The sequence below is a fragment of the Oenanthe melanoleuca genome, chromosome 3 (genome assembly GCF_029582105.1).
Source record: "Oenanthe melanoleuca isolate GR-GAL-2019-014 chromosome 3, OMel1.0, whole genome shotgun sequence".
Classification (NCBI taxonomy): Eukaryota; Metazoa; Chordata; class Aves; order Passeriformes; family Muscicapidae; genus Oenanthe; species Oenanthe melanoleuca.
In genome coordinates, this window is record NC_079336.1 from 58,208,024 (window position 1) to 58,231,455 (window position 23,432).

Sequence of the window (23,432 nt, forward strand, 5' to 3'; positions counted from 1 at the left end):
ACTTCACACCAAGTCCCTATGACTCTGCCTGGGCTCTAATTTCCTAGTCCACAGCAGTGTTCAGTGTTTGTGGCCACCACAAGGCAGCTATTGAAAGGAAGCAGGTACTACAGCTGAGGATCATAATAAGAAACACTTCAGGGCAGGCTGTAGTGTCTGGCAACCAAAGACCTATCACATAAATCTCTTTGAATCTCCCTAAATTTTTTTACTCTCCTTTTAACTCCCACAAAAAAATCCTAAAACATCGTCCCCAGAACTTGAAGTATATCTCCTGAGTTACGTCTTTGCCTCTTACTAATCTAACACTACAATTGAATATTTGGGGCTGACCAGAGAGAATGGGAAGTGTAGAAGCTCCATCTCTTGTGATTACATTAGATTTTAGTATCTATAGGATGCTAACTTTAAGTTATTTACATTTCCCAACTTTAAATAAATGAGTTTCTTTCTACACACCACTGGTCCTGCTGGTCAAAAATAGTCTAATGCATGACTGAGCTTTAACATGGTACAGAGCTTGCTTCACTAGGAAGTTATACTGAGGGGAAACTGGAGAACAGGGGAAGGAATAAGGTTCCACAGATGAGACTAGAAAAACAGCATTGTTTTCTGGTTACAGAAGCAATGATCAAATCAAAGGCTGGCTGTGACTTGTGCTTACAGTAGAAATTCAGTATTTTTTTAACTGCTAAAGTCTTCCTAAACTTACAACACTAGTGCTTTAGTGAATGACTCTTCTAATACTTACAACTAATCAGTTAGTTCAGATGAAGCACTACAGTTGTGATTGTGTCAAAAATTTTAACTTAATTTTCCAGACATTCATACTGAATACAAGAAAGAGACTTGTAAACTGGAACATGCAAAATTTTAGTAGTCTCTTAGGTTTTAAGTTCCCTGTTCACTCTAGACTTGATTCTTAATCAGAACTAGTTTTGGCACTTCCTGAGCAATAGTTACATGCCTTCCATTCAGTGAGATTTAAAATAACTGATAGTGGAAGCTTATTAAATACCTGTGAAAAGAAACCAGATATTCTTCACTAAAGTTTCCACTGGACATTCAGTATCAGTGTAGTGGCTGATAATAGAACTCTAGTACTCTAAATTGTACTTCTTATGTAACACATGTCAGTTATAAATAGTCTGACTTCTGGAGAAGAGCTTGATCAAAGATAATCAATAAAATTAGGCAGTTGGGGTGGGGGATTGATTTGGGGGGTTTGTGGTGTTTTTTTATACCACACAAAGGGGTTCTTCTGTAAAAATCAGATTCTGTGGGATGCTAGAGCAGCTAAAAACCTTCTATTTGCCTGGACAATATACCCTCTGAATACAAATATTTGATAACAAAACCCATATCTACTTGGGGTTTTTTTCTGCTAGCACAGGCAGCATATAAAAAATTGCTTTTGCTTTTCAGATTGCTTTTTAGGTCTCTGAAGTGGTGCTGTTCAAAGTGTTAATAATGAATGCACTCATAAATCATAGCTGATTGATTTAATTGTGATGGAGCAATTTATGCATGCGTGTTCAATAAATAGATTATAAAAAACAATTTTATTATTCAGATACTTGCATAATTTTTATACCTAGATAATCTTAGTTTCTAGTGCCTTTAAATACAAAATTCATTATTTGAGGAGAATTTAGGTATTATGGGTCTGTATAATAATCTCCTCTCTTAAAATATTAATGAGACCTATTCTCCATATCACACTGCAGCACTTTCCCCTCTTCCTTCCCCCATGAGGGGGAGGGAAAAAATCTCACTGTATGCATAGGAAGACTGAGCTAGGAATGCAATGAGATTTCATTTTTTTTAATAGCATTCACACACTTTCCCCAAGTGTTTGTACCTTTCAAGAATCCAGATTGCAATTGCTTTATCTAGTTTTAGAACATGTGTAGCAGGGGAGGGGGTAAAGATTATTATTGTACATGTGTCACTACAGAAAATGTAAAACCTTGTTGTTTTTGACATCTGCTTCATCAAGTTTTGGAAATGCTGCAGATTTAGTCTCACCCTTGTTGGTTTTTTGCTTTTGTTTCCCCTCTTTTCCTCATGCATTTCCCACTTTCAGCACTACCCAAGGAATACCAGAAGATAGGAAAAGCATTGCAGAGCCTGGCACTGGTCTTCAGCACTAGTGGATACCAAGGTACTTCTATAGCTTCATTTGTACTTTGCTTAAAAAGAGGTATTTTAATTGAATCATGCTACCTTTTTTTTTTTCTTTTCTCTGAAGACCTTAATGTTTTCCTCTTTGAGATTTAAATGTCAAACATGGTTCTGAAACGTTTCTTCTATGTATGTTATGGGGTTTTCATGTTCCAGTCTGCAATCTTGTCTTCTCTCACTGTATGATTTTGTGGTGCATTAGTGGTGGTGGAAGAGTTTAGTTTGATCTCTTAGTATATAATCTGGCCACTGACCTGACTGACCAAACATGCTGTAGCGTTTTTGTGATATCAAAGGGAAAGCAGAAAAAATGTAGCCTTGAAGATAGCTCTCACAGGACTATTGTGACTCCATGATACAACAACTCCACACGATGATGGAGAATCTACTACAATGTTTAAATCCATGATGTGGGCTGGAGGGTTGGCTACTGTAGCTTTTTCTTGTCCTTCACCTTTTCTTCTCCTTCAAGAGCCCTAAAAAAGAGCCTGTCTTGTTTGGTATGAAAGTTGTGGGAGGGAAAAGGAGGGTATCAATTGCTCAAAGTTTTCCTAAAATGTAGTCTTTAGACCAAATTTTAAATTCTGCTTTGATATGTTAAGCTCTATTAATGTTTTCCAGACAACTGGTAAATATTTCCTCATTTATGGGGAGTGCCTGTTGAGTCAGTTTTCCATGCAATTCTCCTTTTTTTTCTTTCTAGACTTGATGGCAAAATTACTGTGTTCTAAAATCTTAAATGTCATAGCATAGAAGCTTCCTGAAATGTTTCCATCTTAGAAATTTCAGTTGACCAGTACTTACTCTGAGTACTCATCTATCTCTTGTTTTATAATCTTAAAACATTTTGCCCCATAAACGATGTACTAAAATGCAACCTTCTGAAACACAGATTCTCTGCTGCTGGAAGTATTGGAAATATGCATTGTCCCCATAGTTTTTTCTCATCTATTTCCTGTAGTTCAACAGGATGACTGCTTAGAATTGAGCATAGCATATTGCCTAAAAAGTCACTTTTGGATGTGAGAATAAAATAGGGGATTTGCATGGTTATGTATTCTTATCATGGGTTAAAAAACTGTAAATCCTGCCTGGATAAAATCTGTAGCAAGAAGTCTTGAGAAAGGACTGAAAATTGCTTGGGCTCTAGCACATGCCAAGTAAAGGGAAAACAGTAAGTATGTCATAAAGCTAGGATACAAAATTGCAGATCAGTCTTGGAAAGGAAAGTTTCAATTTGATTTCCAGCGTCTTTGAATGGTATGAAAAAGTAGATCCCATAATAGTTTGGGAACAAGGTAACCATGTCTGTCTTTGCTCTTTGCCCTGTCACAGCTGGTTGCACCTGTATCTTGTTGAGAAAAGTGCCCTTCCTACAGATGCCTGTGCCTTGATTCCACATGTTTTCTCTTTTCAATAACTTGTACCCTTGTATTATTTCCAAAGTAATAATATATTAGATTCTTTGATTTTTTAATTTGAGTTCCCAGGAAGAAAGAGCGAGTATGATACAGATGTGGCTTTAAATGGCTTCTCACTGCTTCTCTCAGTCTGTCCTGCGTGTAGGGATTAACTTGATCATTCCATCAGGTTCAGGTCTATGGATTAAGCAGATTCTCTGCAAGAGATCTGAGCACCTGGATTTAAACTGATAGGGCACAGCTTTCCAGATGTCAGTATTTAAAAGAAGACACATTGTTTCCAATGAAGTAGTAGCTAGGCTGAGTATGATGCATGATTTTTTTGGACTATCAGTAAAGAGGAATGGCTCATTCAGCCATGCTTAAGGACACTCAGTTCACTTTCTGTTGGGAGTTGAATCTCTTAATCCTTTTTTTTTTTTTTTTTTTTTTTTTTGGTTGGGTTGGTTCTTTGGATTTTTTGTAATATTAGTGCTCTGAAAGTTTAAGCATATAGGCCCCTGAAGATTGCAATGACTGATTTGATGACAGAATAATTTCTAGCTACTGGTAGCTGACTTCTGACATACTGCATTTACTGTTAGTTGGTTCATCTGTATAGTTAGGCTACTATCTGTAGCACTTTCATCAGTGATGCCTGCTTGCTTTGCAAAGCCTTATGTGTGGTAATGTCTACTGCCTTCTCTTCTAATTTCTAGCTTAAAATGTTTAAGACTGCACCAGGCAAAATACACTGGTTAATTTTACTCACTCTAGCTCTTTTTCTCATGCTACAAAATGGGCCTTATCTATTTGTTGCCAGCCCCAGTGTGAGTTTGTGGATCTGTCCCCAGTATTTGCAGAGGCAAGGGTACCTTTAAAACTATTAAGGACACACTGAGAGGTTCTGATTTAAGTTGGCTGCGGGCATATATACTGTCCAGTTGGTTCCAAGAATGCACACTTTGCAAGCATGATCCTGGTCCAAAATGTGCGTTGGACAGTACCAGAACATGCCTGGAAGTGTCCTGCAGCCTGGCAATGTGTTCTCTATGTTACTGTATCATAGGATACTCTAAGGTTAACACAGCCTTAAATAGCATGGCTTCTCTTTTGCGGCACCAAATCTGGAGGAGTCTTTCTCCTATATTAAGAAATGTGAATGGCTGTTATGCCATTCAACCACAGTAAGATCTCCTAATCCTACATCACCCCTCAGGAATTCTGTTAGGCAGTTATGTGCAAGTTTCACTATCCTGTCAGCTAGCAACAGGCAAATCCTGCTTTACAAGCTGCGTGTGTGCTGAGCGTATCAGTTTGAGGTGTACTTATCAAGAAAAACTTTGCTGCAAGTATTTGCTACTAGTACATCAAACTTTGTGATTTTCCCTACTGAATTATATTAAAATGTACTTTGAAAGAAAAGAAAACAAAAATACTTCTTGACCAAAAAAATTCATGTGTCCCAGTCAGGACTTGGAGTATTACTTCCCCCAATATGTCTGCTGTATTCCTTCTGAAATGATTATCACTGGCATTTACCAAGCAGTTGAACTGCTAAGAGATGCTCTATTAAATGTCTCCAAAAAGCTTCTCATAGTTTTATATCTTCCTTCATCTCGTTGTGACAGTATGCAGCCGGTAAATCAATGAAAATACCTGTTTCTCCTAGTGGTTGGGTTGAAATATCTGTGGAATATTACTGGCCATTTTAATTGCTCTTTTTATAGCTACCTTCAGTCAATGCTTTTAGGCCTCCTCTGTTTCTTCTGGGCATATATGTACTGAACACTAACATAATTTTGTTATAAATATAATCAGCATTTGGGGCTTTCTGCTATTCTGTTAATTAAAAGAACCTCTGACGTGCTGATGTATCCTTGCACTGGGACCCAAGTCAGTTTTCACAGACTAAGTTAAGAAGGCAGCTCCCAGCTTTGTTTTGGTTCAGAAGCTGAGAATAAAAGATGATTGGTGTTGGGAGGGTTTGTCTAGATCCTTTGAAGCTCTGATCATTGAAGGTTCCTTGAGTGAGCTCAGCACAGAATGGGAGGATTTTGTTGTTCAACTTAAATATACATACTTTTCCTTTTTTTTTTTTTTAATTCTTTTGTTCAGATAGGGAAAGTTACAGTCTTTTATGGTATTATAAAGTGAACAGCAACATCTAGACCAACCTAGCTTCTGACTCTGAAGCCACACCATGTTTTATCCCAAAATCTAAGAGTCAGCTGCCTAAGCAGCAGTTACTTCAAGGTTACCTCTGAGCAGACAAAAGAATTCTGAAATACTGAAAATACTTAAGCCTGGAATTATAAAATTGATCACCCTCCAATTTTTTTGCTGTTTTACAAAAAGATGAAGGTATCTTATGAATTGTGTACCTCTTGAGTCTCACAATGGGAATTAGTGTTGGTTTTATTTTTATTTTATCCTGACAGGCCCAAATAGGAGAAAAATAATTCTTTGTTTAGCAGTGTTTGTGTTACTGGGCTTATTAGTTCTTAGGATTGATCACTTTGCCTCACAGCTTCTTGACTTTATGAAACCAGTCTAATGGAGAGTAGGAATTGATTGATAGAACTGAAGCAACATTCAGTCATTACCTTGCTTCCTTTAGGACATGCTAAAATGAAGGAATCCTATGTGATAAATCTCTAATGGATATTAAACCATATGTTGTAGTAAAACAAGATACTTTAATGTTGAGATTAATCATTAATGAAATCTATGTTACTTTACCATTAAGTCACTGATTAATATCTATAGAATAAAATAAAAAAGGTCGTAAAAGACTAACCACTGCCTAATATCAAGATATGTCTGAAAGCATAAGAAAACTATTTTTTTTTCTTAAACTAAAGTTTGATATTTGCAAACTTTACCTTCGCCTTTCTACTCTCTACCTCAATTTCCTTTCTGTACTGTTGACTACGTGCTTTGGACAAGCTAGCATGGATGGGAAGGTGAAGTGGCATGAAACATACAAGAATGTAAGGCTTGTTTCCATCTTTGTCCCACGTAGCCTGTCCTGTTAGTCATACAGTGTTATGTGGTGTTGTCTAGCTTAGGATTTATGGTGATGTCTGTAGATTGTAGGGCCCTTTGATCTGTTTCATATGAGGATGAAAGCTAGAAAATCACTCTCAAAACCAGTGATTTTTACAGAGCTTGAAAATATTATATAAGGGTTTCCTAAAGGGTCAGAAGTCTCATTGTCAAGGAAAAAAGTTACTTGAGCCTCCTTTTGCTTCTTTGATCTTTGAACAGTTGTGGTCCAAGACTGTCAGAGAGCCCAGGACTAGTAGCACATCAACTTTGCCAGTCTATCTTTTGTAACCCTCCTCATTCTTCCTTCCTTTCCATCCTGGTAGACTTCCTGTTGCCCCATGTGGAGGAATACCTGTGTATTTAAACTGCATAAAATTATTAAATGTGGAAGTAAGTAGTGCTAGTACTGTGGTAGTACATTAATTTTCTACAAGATCTTCAGTATTCCTCCTTTACTGCTTTTTAAAAATGCTTTATTTCTGCTAGTGATAAAAGGATGGCTAGGAATTTATTATTGTTAATAGGCTATTTTATAAATTTGCCTTGAAGCAAGCCAAGTTTCTTGTTGCAATTGACTTACTGTAATTCGAACACTGATGTTTACTTCTAGGAGAATCTGATCTCAATGGAGCAATAACAGAAGCAGGGAAAACTTATGAAGAAATTGCCAGTCTTGTAGCAGATCAGGTAGGAGTATTACGAATGCAATGGTGTAGTGTGTACAAACATATCACCTATTTGAATTACTTCTGACTTTTCTTTTTTTCCTCTTCAATTAAAACCTAACAGACCAGTTAGATGAAATTGCTATTAACACTTTTAAATCTTCATGATTTAAATGATGCATTTTCATTTTCTTTTTTACTCTGTGTCAGCTCAGAGGGAATGTGATGAGAGGGTGTTTCTGTTGGTCAGAAAGCTCACATTCTGGTTTCTAGAATACTAAAATGATTGTTTTCTCTTTAAACTTGTTCATTTTCTGATGTCTGTGAATGGTATTCATTACAAAAGAATGATATTTAATCATTTAATCAGTTTCTGCCTTCCCCAAATATATACAGGATCCAGATTTTGCTGTTGCTCCATATGGGGAAATACCTGTGTATTGAACTTGTTCCACTGCCTTGATGTGTGGTTGCCTGCTTCAGTAAAAATCTGGCTTAAATAAACCCTGATTGGTATTCAAGACATGCAATGATGTTTAGAGTGTTAAGCTTAAAGTCTCCAGAATGCAGATTTTTATCTCAAGGCTGAGTCTGAAAGTTCTTAAAACACCTTTTGACATCGACAACTAAGGAGATGCACCTCTCCATGTACATATTTGCAGTGTAATAGAAGACTGTACTGGAAACTCTTCTTGGGTGAAAACTGAAGGCAAAACCCCTCACTTCATGAGCTAGTGTTATATGAAACAAAGAACAGAGGCATCTGCACAATGATGCTCATGCCTTGCTCTTACAAGCTTATTTTTTTTAAAAAACCGTTTTCATATATGAAAAACTTGCATAAACAATATTTTGGTTTGGGTTTTTTCAATTGTTTTCTCCCCTTTTTTCCCTTTTGCCCTTTCTTGGCATCATAGTTCCTTTTCTATGATGTTAATTTGCCACAGATACCTTTACTAACGCTTATGCTTTGTTCATTAGCCAAAGAAAGATCTTCACTTTTTGATGGAAACAAATCATGAATATAAGGGATTTCTTGGTTGCTTCCCTGACATCATAGCAGCTCATAAGGTATGTGAAGAACCTTTCTTTTTAAGGGCTGGGCAGGGGCACAGCAGCAAAAGGGGTCCCTGCATTTGTGCAGCAGCCCAGCCCCTGCTGCTGAAACACTAGAAGTTTCTGTGAGACTGGTGTGTTGATTTTTAAAATAAGAAGTATTTAGAGGGAAGGAAAGCTAGAATTTCTGTCAAGAATATAATGACTTTCTGCTATAGTAGAGCAGTAGAAGGTTCATGATTTTCTTCAGGTTGACTTCCTGTCCCAGTGGGTTGAATAGCAGTAGTGTAAATTTGTAATATTTGAGCTTTATGTGATGATAAAACTATACGAGTATTGTAGAAATATTTGTTCATGCATTGCCTAGAAGTTTCTTTAATGTCAAAAAATAGAGACCAGAGCTAAGGTCTAACATTTCTGGGGGGAAGAAAAAACAAAGAAACAAACTACCAGCAACAAAACCAACCAGTTTGTTCTCTATAATACAAAAGCCACGGTGTATAGTTTTGGATGTTCTGCCTTTTTGGTTTTTTTTTTTTTTGGTCATAGAATTTTCCTTATGATCATGTGTCTGCTGCAATGTATTTCAGGAAACTAAATATTATGAAGTATTAAAACAAGTGCACAAGTATGTGGGGTTGGGGTTTTTTGGATCACTTGAAGTGTTGAATGTATAGAACAAGAACATAACATACTTCTGAGAGCAACAAAGATAAAAGCATATCAGATTTGTGTATTCTTTCTTCAGGACACTACAGTCCCACATCCCACAGAATCACTGGGGGGAAATTCCAAAAAAGAAGAAGAAGTGCTTTTAAAACTTGAAACATAAGCCTACTGCCAAGATACATGTAAATAGATTCTCTTGCATGTTGTTTGGCACAAATACATTGTGTAGGGGAAGCTTATCTTTTTATGCTTGTTATTTATGTGACTCAAGGATTTTCCTGAATCAATGGCTATATATTACAATGAGTTGTAGTCTCTTGAAAAAGGGTTTTTTGTCACCTTGTCTTGTAAAATGTGCAAATAAGGTTCTACAGGCTTTTGGATGGTAGTAATTTTTGTCATCTGTAATTTGAAACTTGGTCCATTTGTACTTTTTGTATATATCCTTGTGTATTACTGCCAGTACCAAACTCAATTTGCTGGTGACTCTGATCATGCCTGTGTATGAAGTCACTTTTTGCAAGAACTCTTGAAAGCAATGAAGTGAAATAACAAACTTTGGACGAAAATGTGAGAAGGTAGAATCGATGGTTTTGTGTACCTATGTGTACTGAATGCAAGCTCAAAATGTAGCTAGTGGCATTTTAGATTACTGTGAAGACCCCTAAGTTGACTACTCTTTTAACCTTTCTGCATTTGGTTTCTACAGGGAGCAATAGAAAGAGTGAAGGAAAGTGACAAGTTAGTTGCAACCAGTAAAATAACGCCACAAGACAAACAGAACATGGTGAAACGTGTGAGCACCATGGCTTATGCACTACAAGGTAAACAAATTTTGAGCTAAATGGCAGTGTCGTAGACATCTGAAGGACTTCTGCTAAGCAGCATACTTTGAAAGAAAATCTTTTGCTACCAGGAATAAAACCTGAGCATGGGTTGTTTGTGGGGGCTTTTTTGTGACCTGCTTAGATTTTTCTAAATTGCAGTTATTTTGCCTTCCCCTTTTTTTTTTTAAATCTCACATCGCTATTGCAAAAGACACGTGTTTTGAAAATGCAATTTAAAACCCCAAAACACCTACCCCAGGCTGATTCTTTGATTTGGAAGTGATAATGTCTCAAATCAAAAGCATGGACCCTGGTGCAAGAAGGAGGTCATCATGCGCAGAATTGTTTTTCTGAGTTTTAGTTTAGTCTGACATAATCCATCTTTCAGCTGAGATCATATTCTTTTGGATAAGATCTTTATTTCCTGGATGTTTTTTGAATGAATATTTTCCTCTTTAGGTTAGAGGTGTTGTAAATATCAGGTGCAGCACGCTGCATTAGAAAAACTGGGGAAGTGAGGAGTCAGGGCTCAATCCTGCAGGATATCAAGCCATTAAGTGCATCCTGTTACTGACTTCAATGAGATTACTCATTACTGAGGGTTTGCATCATTTTTAGATGATTTAAAGCCAATATACAAAGTACTCAATATATTATGTGATGAAGTCAGAGAAGCACACAAAATTGATTTAAAAAACAACCAAGAAAACTTGCCACCCCCTTCTTCTTAGTCACAGTGACGCAAGAGGATTGTGTTTTACGTGTGGTAATTGTGGAAGAGATCTCTAGGATGACTTTTACAACGTAGAATATTTCTTCTCCCTCCATTGATGTTCCGAAATATATATTTAACTTCTTCCAGCCATAAGCTGTGGTCTGAGAAGAGATGTAGAAATTGGTATAAGGTGTGTTAAGTGTTACAGATTCAGTAATGCTTTTTCTCAGGTATCTATTGAAAGAAGCCTAAGTCAAGAACGAGTCAGACACTACTGGTTGTGTCTTTTTTTTTTGTTCTCGTTTTTTTTTTAAGCTAAATATTTACAGCTGTGGCTTACATCTTGATATCCATGGAAATGGATATCCTTGGAAATCTGAATGTCCTAGCCAAAATTCTGTTGGAAACCTTTCAGGAAGGAACAGTTACCTCAGTAGAAGAAAATTCTGCTTGTATTTTTTTATCAAATCTTTGTGCACCTGAGTATTGTAATACTTGGCTTGGTTGGTGTGTAATTGACCCCCTAGCAATCTGACAAACAGTTCCACTATAACTTGAGTGCTGCAGGAAGAACAGGTTGTGGAAGATGAGAAAAGTAACTGTGCTGGCAGGGCTGGACACTGAGCTTGCTGCAGAGTAACTAACTTGAACTGAGTGAAACTGTTCCTAATTATAAATGCCTCTGTGAAATAATTAGTCTCCTGGGTCTGATTGCAGCTGAGATGAATCACTTCCACAGTAACCGGATCTATGACTACAACAGCGTCATTCGTCTCTATCTGGAGCAGCAGGCACAGTTCTACGAAACGGTAAGGGACAGGGCTTCAGCTCTGTTTGCTTGGCATGTACTGTGCTGCTACTTTCATAGGAAATACAGGGTTTAATCCATCTCCCACAGAGCAGGTATTTGAAGAATTGTACAAAAAATTGTAAAAGTAATTGTAAAAAAAACCTGAAAACTGAAAGAATGAGTTCAAATAATATTTTCCTATAGATACTGTCCTGTGTACGTGATTGGTACAATAAACCTAGTAGAACTAAAAACTATTCAGAAACCATATTGTTGATAGCTTGACTTTCCCCTCCACCCCACCAATGCCCGTACTAGGATTACAAAGAATTTTAGTTCTCCAATGTGCAGCAAGCAAGGCCTGCTGCACTGAACAGAACAGTAAAACATTTCAATAAAACTTTCCTCCCATAGGATGGGAGTGAGAAGGGAAGCTTTTGTGATGTATACAAGCCTGATGTATACAAGTGTGGGGCAGGAGGGACAGGACCATTTCAGATGACATTAAATATGTTAAATCTGAGCACTCTCCCTACCACTGTAGTTCTCATTTAACAGTGTTCTTATGCATCTATTCCTTGTGATTTTTTAAAATAAACCAAGAACAAGTTTTCTAATTTGATGTTCTGGTAAAACATTTGAGTTTGAATGTGCTGGAACCTGACTTCTACCACTAATAGAAGTCTCATAAGTAACTGGTGCCCCTTCACAGCAGTAAAAGTTGCTAGTGGAGATTCAGAGGAATCTTTAGTGGGTGACAATTATAGGCCTCCCATCAGTTCACTTTGCTTGCTTTCCTTGACACATCTGGTGGGGTTGGGCTTAGGTTTCCCCTTACCTTCTTTGAGCCTCTTGTCCAGTCTTTTTATATCCTTCTGGCTGCAGTCTTACCAGTTTTCTTGTACCAATCCTCTTTCCCCCAGTTCATGGTCACATTGGGGTCATAGCCACCATGAGAACTGTGGGACGTGCACAGGAGCTCTGTTCTGATGTTTCAGCCTTGCTTCCGCAGGGAGGTGGGATTCCTGGAAAATCTGGCTTTGTTCCTGTAGCTCTCTGGTACAGTGCAGTGCTAGATAAACAGGCAGAATAACAGCCCTGCCTAAAATGCTTTCTTCAACACAACTGGAGCAGTGAAAGTACAAATTAACGAGGCAGAAAGTGTATATATGAGAAGTCTTTATAATGGAATGTTTTGAGAGTCCTGCATAAGCAAAACCTGCTGTAATGCCTGCATTTTTTCATCACATGAGGGAACACCTCATTTCTTAGCCTGCAATCATATTTCTGCACAGTGTAATGTGACTACATATTAAATATCTTCTGTTTCTTTGTTTCAGATTGCACAGAAGCTGAGGCAGGCACTCAGCCGCTTTCCTATGATGTAGAGAATAAGGAGTATTCAACAATAAAGAACAACTCCAAAGTGCTTTCCTGACGTGAGGGCAATGCTGATAAAACCTTATTAGCCTTTGCAAAAAAGAAAAAATCCCACAAAACCCCAAACCAACAAGAATCAGTTGTAATTAAAAGTATTATTTAAAATTTACTTTATCAGCCTAAATAATACAATAAGGCTCTCCTGTCTTGAAAGCTCTCCCATTTGTATCATTATTTAAATAAAAAAAGCTAGGTAATGCTGTCAGTTATAGGGATCTAAATTATCAAACTGATATGTTGCCATGGACTTCACAGAGACTTGTCTATCAGATGTTCTTCCAAAAACTCTGAATCAACACCAGAGTGACACATTTGTAGCTTTTTTTTTTTTTTTTTTTTTTTTTTTTTAGTGGGAAAGCAGACAAACTTAAGAAAATTACTTAATACTCTTTGTATTCAGTTGAGCTCTCCAGCGATTCAGTAACCAGGAGGAATTATATTCATGTATGTTTCTGGCACATGTTTGTGATAATCTCCTGAATGAACACTTTGTTCTTAGGTTTTGCTTCCCATATGCAGCCATGGCATCCTGGTCCCAGTATGACTTCTGGTAAATAGAAATCATTCTTCCCTCTCTTCTTTTTCCTTCTAACTCGTTCTTGTGGCGCACCACCTCAGAGCTTATGTCAGGCTCACTTTTTCACTATGCACTGTGTAAGAAGACAAAGTACAAACAAGGAACGAGCCATTCAGGAAAGTGTGAAAAGCAGTTTTCCATACCAGCACTTTGACACCTCCAATGTTATGCCATAAGGCACTGGTGTTCCTCAGTGCTGTACAGGGCCAGCTTCCCCTCTGACAGTTTGTAGTGTTTCAGCAGAGGGGACACTGCCACATCTAACCCCAACTAGTAGACATCCCCAAATTCCAACTAAGCTCAGGTCTTCGTGTAGTAGTATGGTGTGCTGTTGGTTCAGGTTAACTTTCTGTTGCCTTGTAATGCAAACTCAAAGGTGGCAGAAGTACTGAATAACATCATTAGTTATCACACAAACTCTGTTCTTGGATCATCTTTCGTCAATTGACTTAGTATCCTCTTCCATACTACTGAAATACCATTTGAGGCCTTGGCTTTTCACAGAATCAAACCAAAAAAGCCACCACCAACTGTGTTCACAATGGGCACCAAGTACAATAATTCATTTCTTGCCATAGGCAAGCAGGAAAGCCAAAATGCATTTTTTGCTAAAATGTGCCTGGAAAATAAATATTTTAGTTTTAAAAAACAACAACTAAAAAAGGCATTTTACCAATAAGCCATTCTAAGTGACGGGTATAGTCTGCCGGTTCAATAGTTGCCTTACTCTGTTTTGCATTGGTGTTACTTTTTTTGTGCTAGAAGGAAAATCTGGGTCTGCCTGAATAACCTGAAACCAAACCAAACCAGACTAAGCCTAAGTCTAGATGCTTCTCAGTGTCACAAGTTTTGTTCACCTTTTATAAACCTTGTCGTTTTCTCCTCCCAATTTTAGTTCTTTGCTTCCAAAATTCCATAGTGCAGTGTTGTTTGATACAGCCATTTAAATATGTACAAATTGTAAAGAATGTGTATAAATGTTTTACACCAAATGTAAGATCTGCTTGCATGTAGAAGCAGCTTATATAATAAATTGTTACAATGTGTACAGTAAATTCTGAAATCACTTTTTCAAGCCAGCATTTTTTTTAGCATTTGTATATTCACTTTTTGGTAATGAAATCTCTTTGTAACAGACTCTTCATTTGGGAGGGGGAAGGGGGTTCTTTTTACCAATCCTTAAATAGCTCTGTATGCACTAAAGTTGAAAGCTCTTTATCTTGAATAGATTGTTTTGGAATCTTAAGTGTAAGCTCTGCATTCCCAGTGCAGGGAAGCTATGACAGTAGAACTGTGTCAGATGCAACATTTTGGCAAAAACAAAAACAAAACAAAACTGTTTAAAGATTTCTAGTAAAATGAAGTTAAACTGATAATAAATATTTATGTTTATGCACCAGACTATTTTATCTTTTTCTTTGAAATCATCATGTTGGTTTTTAACAGGATGAATGCAGTATGAGGCAAATCCTTCCTGTATCTTTTCACCAGCTTACACACGGGCCACCTGAGGAATGAGGAAGTGTCCATGTGTCTTCCATAAAGCAGGGATCCCAACTGGATGGTATAATAGTGCTAGTGACTGCAAACCAGCAAAGCCTATGTATATGTTGTAAGCTTTCTTTATTCAGGTCAGTCCAGCTTGTGGCTGATGGAACCCTCCTGACTGCAAATAAGTAGTAGAGCACAGTGCTACTGTGTATTCCTGGCTTTGTGTCAGCATGGTGTTGACCCAGAATAGAAATTCAATTGTCTTTGATATTTGTTTTTTAAATTAGACATGAATAGTGGCACAGTTTAATTGCATGAGTTGGGGGCAACAGAAAATGTGCACACTTGAGATGTAGTTATAAATCAGAAATAGCAAGTTAGTGCAAGACTTGAGCAGTGCTCTCCTGTGTTTTGTTTGTCATAGCTGAATAATTAGTGTCTGCGGCATCAACAAGCCTTACTACTGTTTCCTGGCTTGTTTTCCTTCCAAGGAGAGCCAAACACTGGCATTAGCCCAGTGACTTCATAAAAGACATCAACTTCCCAAGCTGTTTGGTTTAACTTTATACTTTATTTGCTTATTCCATTACTGCAACTGCATCCATTTTTGAAAAATTAAAATGTAGCTGTACAGAGAGAAGGCCACCTCCTTTTCTTGATTGTCGTTAATCAAACATGGGATTAGACTGCAGCAGCAGACTTTGTTACAGGGTGTGGTTTTGGAGGTGTACTGTTGATTGCAATTAGAGAGTCCTTCAAGAAGTCCTAACTTTACATGAATATGGAAATTTTTACACTCCTGAGCAATTCCTGTTTTCTGTGACAAGATAATTGAGAAAGTACTACCATAACATACACTTGATTCTCTAAATCCTAATTAAATAATAAATCAACTTCTACCAAAATTATCGAGTTCAGGCTCTTAGAAAGAATTCAGTCTAACAGCCTTGTAAAGAAAACTCTCAGAAAGGAGGAGATGCAGCTCTTGTGCTGTGGCTTAGTTTGACATACACCAGACACTCTGCCAGTCTGGACTGGCCAAAATCACTCCCTCCACAGCCTCAGGATGTGCAGTACAGCAGCAAGGAAAGCTAGGCAAGAGTCCTGCTACTGCTGCTTCTGCCTTTCATAGGGCTTCCCACTGATGTGAGCATGCACCAGGCAGTAAACAGTTGGCAAGGGGCAGGGGGTCTTTGGTCAGTTGTTTTTTGTGCATACTTTCCTATAACTCTTCTGATAAAACTATTGCTAATACCTGAGGTAACCACTTGAGCAGAAAAAAACCATTTTTTTCCTGTCTAAACAATCCTAACAAAAACAACCTTATAGAATTAAAAATACATTGACTGGCTGGTGACCAATCCACCCATTCTGCTGCGTGGCAATGTCAGTTACACCCATACTGTTTTAAAAAACATCTGAGTCACAAACTTGGATTCGCTGTTTTCTCCCCGTTTTTTTTTTCTTCCCATGGCTCTTTGCACATGAGTTGTGACTCTGAGATCTTTGCCCTATTTCTGGGATACTGAATTTAAACTGGCTCAATATCCTTGTCTTATAAAGAATGTGTTTCCCTATTTTTAATCTTCTGGGCCTTTTAATCTTTCCTGATTGGCCAGATTTTTTAAACTATTCTAAATTTTTTGCATTCCTTCAGATTCCAGCTAGTATTCTTACTGCCTTCCTGCTAAACTTTCTGAACTCTAGATTCTTCTTATCTACAAGGTTAAAAACTTTGCTTCACAATAGGATTTATTAGTTTCTTTGAACTGATCCTGTCTATCTGAAACTAGGTTTCTCATTTTTCCTAAGTATTGTTCTTCCCTTATTCTAACCTGTGGCTGTATTCTATTAAAATACCTTTTGTGTACGTCACAGTTTTATGTCAGGGCTGAAGCAAGACTGCATGTAATACTTAATTAATAAGTATTAAAATACTTTCTCTTAACAACAGGCTTCTGCTACCCTTAGTTTTCCTTTTATATCTACCATCTTCAACTACTATTCATTTTTGAAATATGTTTGCTAATAAATTTTTCATAGCACGCATTTGTCAATTCAAGGTCACTTTTAATTCACCTTGCCTTCTGTTGCAATTAAATCTCAGTAGATCAAAATCTAAAATTGCTACTCTTCACTGGTTTTTAGTCTTGTGAAATGTCATTCCCAAAAAACCCAAATATTTGATGAACTGTTGTCCTAAAAAGTATGTAATTCTAAAGATATAGTTAAGTAGCTAGCTCCAAGAGGTTTGTTGGAGGTTATCTTTGAAGAATAACAAACATTAGGATTTTGAAAATAATAGAAAATATAGAAACATTGTGGGGACTCTATAAAAACAGTATTAAATGGTTTGGTTTCTTTTTAATTGTATTTTAGTTATTGACTTGTCCCTATTAAATTTCTTGTCAGAGCATCCCCCCAAACCCACCTGTGTGATTATGTGATGTCTCAATGACTAATGAATTTGGTCACCCACAGGAGATGCAAATATAGTGGGACAGCAGATTGAAGCTTATAGAATGAGGATTGTAAAGAATGTGCTCTCTTCCTTTTGATACCAAAGGAGAGGATGAAGGGGTTGAAAACTGGACAGTAATAAATTGGAAGACAAGACAAGCCTTTTATTTGTGACCATTTATAACAGCATATCTGAAGAAAATCAGTCTGTTAAAAAAACAAAACAAAAACAGCTGTGGATGAAACTGTATACTAAATATAATAGTGCTTCCAATGGCAAAGCTAAATATTTATCAGCCTTCAATCTGTAATCACATCTAGATCTAGGTTTTTAAGGTACTAGCTGTTGTACTCTACAGCCCTTGCTATACAGGAGTAGTAGCAGTTTCTAAGACTATTAATTATTTGGAATAATAATGTAAAATAATTTGAAAATAATCTTGCCATTTCAAACACAGTTCAACAAACATAAACTCTTTGTAATACTTGTAAATCTAGATAGAAGTTGATCTTTTAATGCTATTAAATGAAAAGATTAAATGTATCCCTTCATAATGTTCACTTTTCTGCTTCACATTTTGGGGGAAGAGTATCTCCCTGCTCCCATGAGATCCTTGTGCATTGCATGCTCATCAAGACCTTTCTGGCCCCATCAAAATTTATTGCAGTCCTGACATACATTGCACTACATTCCTTTGCTGGCATCTCTGAGACCCTGTATGTGCTGTAGGGCAGGAGGGGGTCATTGCTGGCATGTCCTTGCCATTGTGTAAGACTGTCATGAGGGCTTTGGCAAGCACAGCACCCCCTTACAATACTACCAGCACTCACAGCTGGTGTGTGTATGAAACTGAAATATCTACTGACGTTTCTTAAAGTTGCTTAAAATTCTTACATGAGAATCCAAAGTTTGTGTTTGGTTGGGGTTTTAAACATGTCACTGTATTATCCAATGACGAACTGGAAACAAAGCCCAAATGAGAGAGTGACATTGTTTATGCAATGTTCTTCTATTTATAATTTATTATTTTTAATTAAATTCCAAGCCAGACACAGAATCTTGTCAAATTTGGTGTATAAACTCCTGTGAAAGGAAAAGCTGCCTCAAAAGTAATGGCCAAACAGGGGTGAGGGTAATTTTTCCTAACTGTTGACTAGTTCCTGACTAGTTGAGTCATATTTTTAAGCTCAGTAAAGATTTTGTTTAAAAATTCAACAGCTGGCAGAGAAGTGAAAGCTTAAACATAGCATCTGTTGCTATATAGTAGCAAAATATAAACTAGGCTGCTTGCTGCTGGGATGGATTTGCTGAGCTTGACACACTGCCCCAGAAGATTCCCATCTGACTGCAATCACTAGGACTGCACCACCCCAGATTGGTTATGCCAGCAGAGAACTGAGGAGCAAGAAAACTCTTCATGTGTCTTCCCTGTGTTTAAGTAGTGACACTTTTCTACCTGATAAAATTTGGATCTACCAAACTTAAAGTAAGGACTTTTTTCCAAACTTTTTGGAAGGAGGTAAGTCTAGACCACTTCTTTCCTACTTGGACCATGTTTGTGCTTGTTTGGCAATAGATAAACTTTACTGGGATAACAACTTGTGCCAGTCTATCTGCTGCTTACAACCACAGTCTTAATGCTTGGCAGAAAGGAAACAACATCCAAAAAAGCGTCGCAAACAAACCCACAATGCAACTGTTTATTAAAGTCTTCCAAATTTAAACCAAATTCACAATCAGTAAGAGGAGGTTGCTATCCACAGACTGCTATACTACAAAATAAGTCTGCAGGATGGCTGCAGGATTTGGGATCTATTCAAGTGTGCTGTAAAATTAAAAGGGCAACTTGCAAGGACTGCAGTGATTTCACAGAGAATTGAGGGGCTGCTCCTGGAGTAAGAGTGGATTTCAGAAAATTTGTTTGTAGGTGCTGTCTGGCACAGTTCCCCTCTGAGCAAGGAGTTCATATTGTAATCACGTAGTATTAGAATCTAATAAGAATGACTAGTGGTTTTAAGTAATTTTTAAATAGTAAAATAAACCAGCCCTTTCTGAAGGGGATTTTTTGTCAAGGAAAAAAAATCCCCAAACCCAGCCCACAAGTAAACAATGGGTGTTGGCAAGGGGGCTGGAGCAGCTGCAGCTACACCTAGGCTCTGGGATGTTTCTCACTGCTGTGGAGCCAGAGAACAGGAATCAACTCAGGTCCACTGCTGAACCCTGGCTGGATCCAGGTGTGTGTGTGGCACACAGGTCTGGTGATGAACTCTGCAGCATGGAGAAAGACAGGACAGATGTGCACTGTCACTGTCTGGTTCTGCCTCAGTCCCAGGATGCAATGACACCTCAGCTGACCCTCTGCAGAGAGGGTCACTTAGCACTTACAGAGCAAAGTGGTTCTGCCCAGTGCTTTGCCAGAGGCTGTGTTAGACAGCTGCTGGCCCTGAGGGGAGAGAGAAGGTTGAGTGTGAGTGTAACTGACTTCTGCCATGGTAGCAAAACTTTCTGAGAAATCTGTTTCAGGATACCTTAGATTTTTTTTCCTATAAGACTCCAGCCACCACTAAGTTAAACTCAATAGCCAGCATTAGGTTATTAGTTCAAGTGCAGATAAACAAAAAGTAATGTAATCACCCTTATCAATATGTAGAGATGTGGCGCTCAAAGCAGCAGGTTGCTCAAAAGTAGTCATAAAGACTTCTCTGCAATATGTTGTATCCTGACTCATCCATTCTGAGCAGCAGCTTCTAGAATTAAATTGAGATTAACTAATCTGACTTCCCAGAGGCATTCTTAAACTCACAGAGCATCTCTGCTTTTATGCAGGCATACTATGAACTCTGTGCATCAGTGTTTCCATTTGGAAAGGATCTGCACCGGTTCTGGCCCTTCCATGTAGTTTGCAATAAATCTCCAAGACCGGACAAAGTCCATTTCAAATTTCTGGAATAAGTAAAGAGAAAATTCTGCTGAATTCCCACCAAAATATGCAGGGAACATTATTCAAGATAGCTAGTCTGTAAGAGCAGCACAGGAAATCTGTCACTGCACCCATTTTTTTAAAGGACACAGGAAGCAATTGCAATAGTTCTGTGTATCAGGGTCACTAATTACAGAATCTAACCAACAGTGGACCAACCTGGCAAACAGCACCAGAGAATGAAGCAGGAGGACAAAGAGGAAGGCAATCCAAAGAGCTACTGAAGTAGAGGCAACAACAACAGCAGCAAACAGACATTGCATAAGGTGAATCACAGTGGACAGGGTCTGTGACAGTAGAAGGGCTCTTACTCTTGGCTTCAGAGGGATGACATGAGCTCCAGCTTTCCCTGCCCTCAAAGCTATTTTACATGGCCCAGTAATTTTCACACCCCAGGAGCTGGCTTTCTCCCAAACCTACAGCTTTGCTGAGCTTTTCCAGTCACACCCACACAAGGTCTTTTCACTCCCCGCCCCCTCCATGCCAAACTGCTGAGATTATTTTGGCCTGCCCACACTCTATGCTCAACCCTTCCCTTGCACACCAGCATTCCCGGGTCTCTGGTACAACTGAGGTGCCTGTAATGGTGGCTGAAAGCAAGGAAATGTCCTAGGAATTGAGTGCAGCCTACAGAGGAAGATGGTTTCTCACCTCCCTTTCACCCAGGTAACTTTTGAGATAAACACACATACCTATTTGGAGCAGAAAAAAAAAAAAGAAGAGTAGCCTGCAAATGAGTTAACTGTAATTCCTGCAGCTTTCAACCAGCTGAGCCAGCAAGCCCTAACCTAGCCTACTCACTCACCTATATGGAATAATCATTTTTGTTATGTGTGCCATGACCCATCCCCAGGCTGAGGGATTACATGAGAGCTACAGGCATAGTGAAATCTAAACCACCTGCAACCTGGGTGGGAATGTATCATTCCAGTCAGCCCTCAGACCCCCATAATGATTTATATGTTAATTGTGAATGTGGCATGAGTTAGAAGTACAGGCAATTCTTTCTGTGAAAGCAATACAAAAATCTTGTTTTAGTGAAGCAGAACAGCCCACCTAAATAAACAAGTCAAATTGTCAGAAAAACCCGAACACTGACTAGCAAGCAGAATGAAGCCTAATTATGTTTACTTGCACATGCACATAGTCTGTGAATTTAACTGGTGCATTAGGAATAATTTAACATACCAAAATGTCTGTTCAAATAACTTTTAAACTTGGTATTCCCTCTTTTTCTTATTATTCTTCTCTTTTCTGGTCTGTTCCCCTCATTCACACACTGTGCTTTGTCAGCTACCCCTTTAGAGAAGCACTGAGAGATAACACCTCATGCTACAGTCCTCCTTTCCTTTCAAGAAAAACATGCTATTCACTCTGCCTTCACCATAAATGGGGCTGTGAAATAGCTTGACTCCTTAGCAGGTTGCTCTATTTTACTGTTTTAGTTTTTCTTTTATCTTCTCCAGTTCAATGCTGGTGGTACACTGAGGAACTCCATTAACTAGTCTGATTTACTGTCTTTTCAAACTATTCAGTCCAAGTTATCTTGCCACAAAGCTGCTGAGACGCAGAGGAACACCTGAGATTTACTGCCCAATGCCATCCAAGCTTCACAAAAAGCAATTGAAAGAACCCCAAACCCCCACTCTTTCAGGTAAATAAATACGTTCTCTTCCTTCATAGGTATGTGTTATTACACTGCCTCTTGCTCCCCTTGCTCTTTGGTCTGAAACCCCTCCCAAACCTGAAAATTAATGGACAGGGCTTTCTAAAACATAATACCACATAAGGCATAATACCACAAAGCATCTGTTTATAAAATTAAATGAGAGAAAGAAGCCTAACTTCATTTTAAAAGCACCACATATGCTGTACTGGAAACAACTCAAATGGAAAAAATGTTGAACATTTGATCACAGAAGAGTGAATCTATGCATGCAAGACATTTTTTGTTCCTTTTAGACAGTGACTGAATTACTCTTTTTGCTCTGTGGGTTAGTATCTGGCATACAACCAGTAGTCCATTATCAAAGGCATGAACTAGAAATTCTATATCTTAAGAAACATGCAGCAAACAAATCCCAAACCTTAACCCTGGGGAATGTTTCCCACTGAATTTTGATGTACCAATTGGGATTCTGGATTGTATTTCAGATTTTGGAGGGATTAACCTACTCATTCCAGAGATGTAAGGCTTTTCTCAGTAGTTGTAGGGTGGTGGTACTGGTTGTGAGGTGCCTGATTTTATTGTATTAAAGATGTGTTCTCCAAATAGAAAACCATTTTAACCCTTTTTTCCCATGCAAATACCTGAATAAATTTGAAACTTTTAAATGGACAGGCTGTGTCCAACATTCACGAAAAAAAAAAATCCTTAGTTTTACTTTAGCTTTGTGTTTTATATGGAAGAGAAAAACAGAACTGGAATGTGAGAGAACTTTAAGATATGAGCCTCCATTGGGTTAATTTATATGTTTCTGTTAACACAGAACATGTGCTCATCTAATTAACAAAATCCTGTTATAAAATACTATTAAATAGCCAGTACTGGACACAACCTCAGTTAACATGTCCTGTTATGTTCAATCAACTCCCACTAATGTTTACACACAAAAAATTCATAAAAGATACTCTCCCTCGAATATCTGATCCCACTGAGGGCAAACTAGAATTCAACAAGCTTTAAATGAATTAACATTAATTAGTTATGAACTAAACACGGAAATGCTGTTCTCTTTGCCTTTTCTTTCCAACCCCCCATTACTAAATGCCTCATTATAGGTCTCATCTACCCTGTTTTTGCTCCTTTTTTTATAGTACAGTCTGTGTTACCCAATAGGACAAAATAACTGAAGATTTTTATATTAACAGAATTCATTTACAAATGAATCATAGTAAGAGAGATCAAAAGTTAACATTTTCCTCAGTAAATAGTGTACCATTAAAATTATCCAGAAACATATGAAGTCCTGCTGTCACTTGCCTGACTGTATTTTGTCCTTGACTTTCCTGATTTTTGTATGATTTGGTTACTCTAAAAATACAAGGGAGGGTCTTATTATTTTAAATTATTTAGCTTTCAGGTCCATTATCTGAATCCTAATCAGCATTCTGTTGTGTTCTTGC

At 37.9% G+C, this 23,432-nt stretch overlaps 1 protein-coding gene across 2 annotated transcripts in view; it reads left to right on the forward strand.

The window, feature by feature from the left end:
- Positions 1–14,710, forward strand: part of SNX9 (sorting nexin 9) — a 63,071-nt gene extending 48,361 nt beyond the window's left edge. For both annotated transcript variants that reach the window (XM_056486263.1, XM_056486264.1), the window contains exons 13-18: positions 2,087–2,164; positions 7,246–7,322; positions 8,282–8,371; positions 9,735–9,849; positions 11,285–11,376; positions 12,698–14,710. In XM_056486263.1, the coding sequence (XP_056342238.1) occupies positions 2,087–2,164; positions 7,246–7,322; positions 8,282–8,371; positions 9,735–9,849; positions 11,285–11,376; positions 12,698–12,745 (500 nt within the window). In that variant the 3' untranslated portion in view covers positions 12,746–14,710. The remainder of the gene's footprint in view (positions 1–2,086; positions 2,165–7,245; positions 7,323–8,281; positions 8,372–9,734; positions 9,850–11,284; positions 11,377–12,697) is intronic.
- The last annotated feature ends 8,722 nt before the right edge of the window (positions 14,711–23,432 follow it).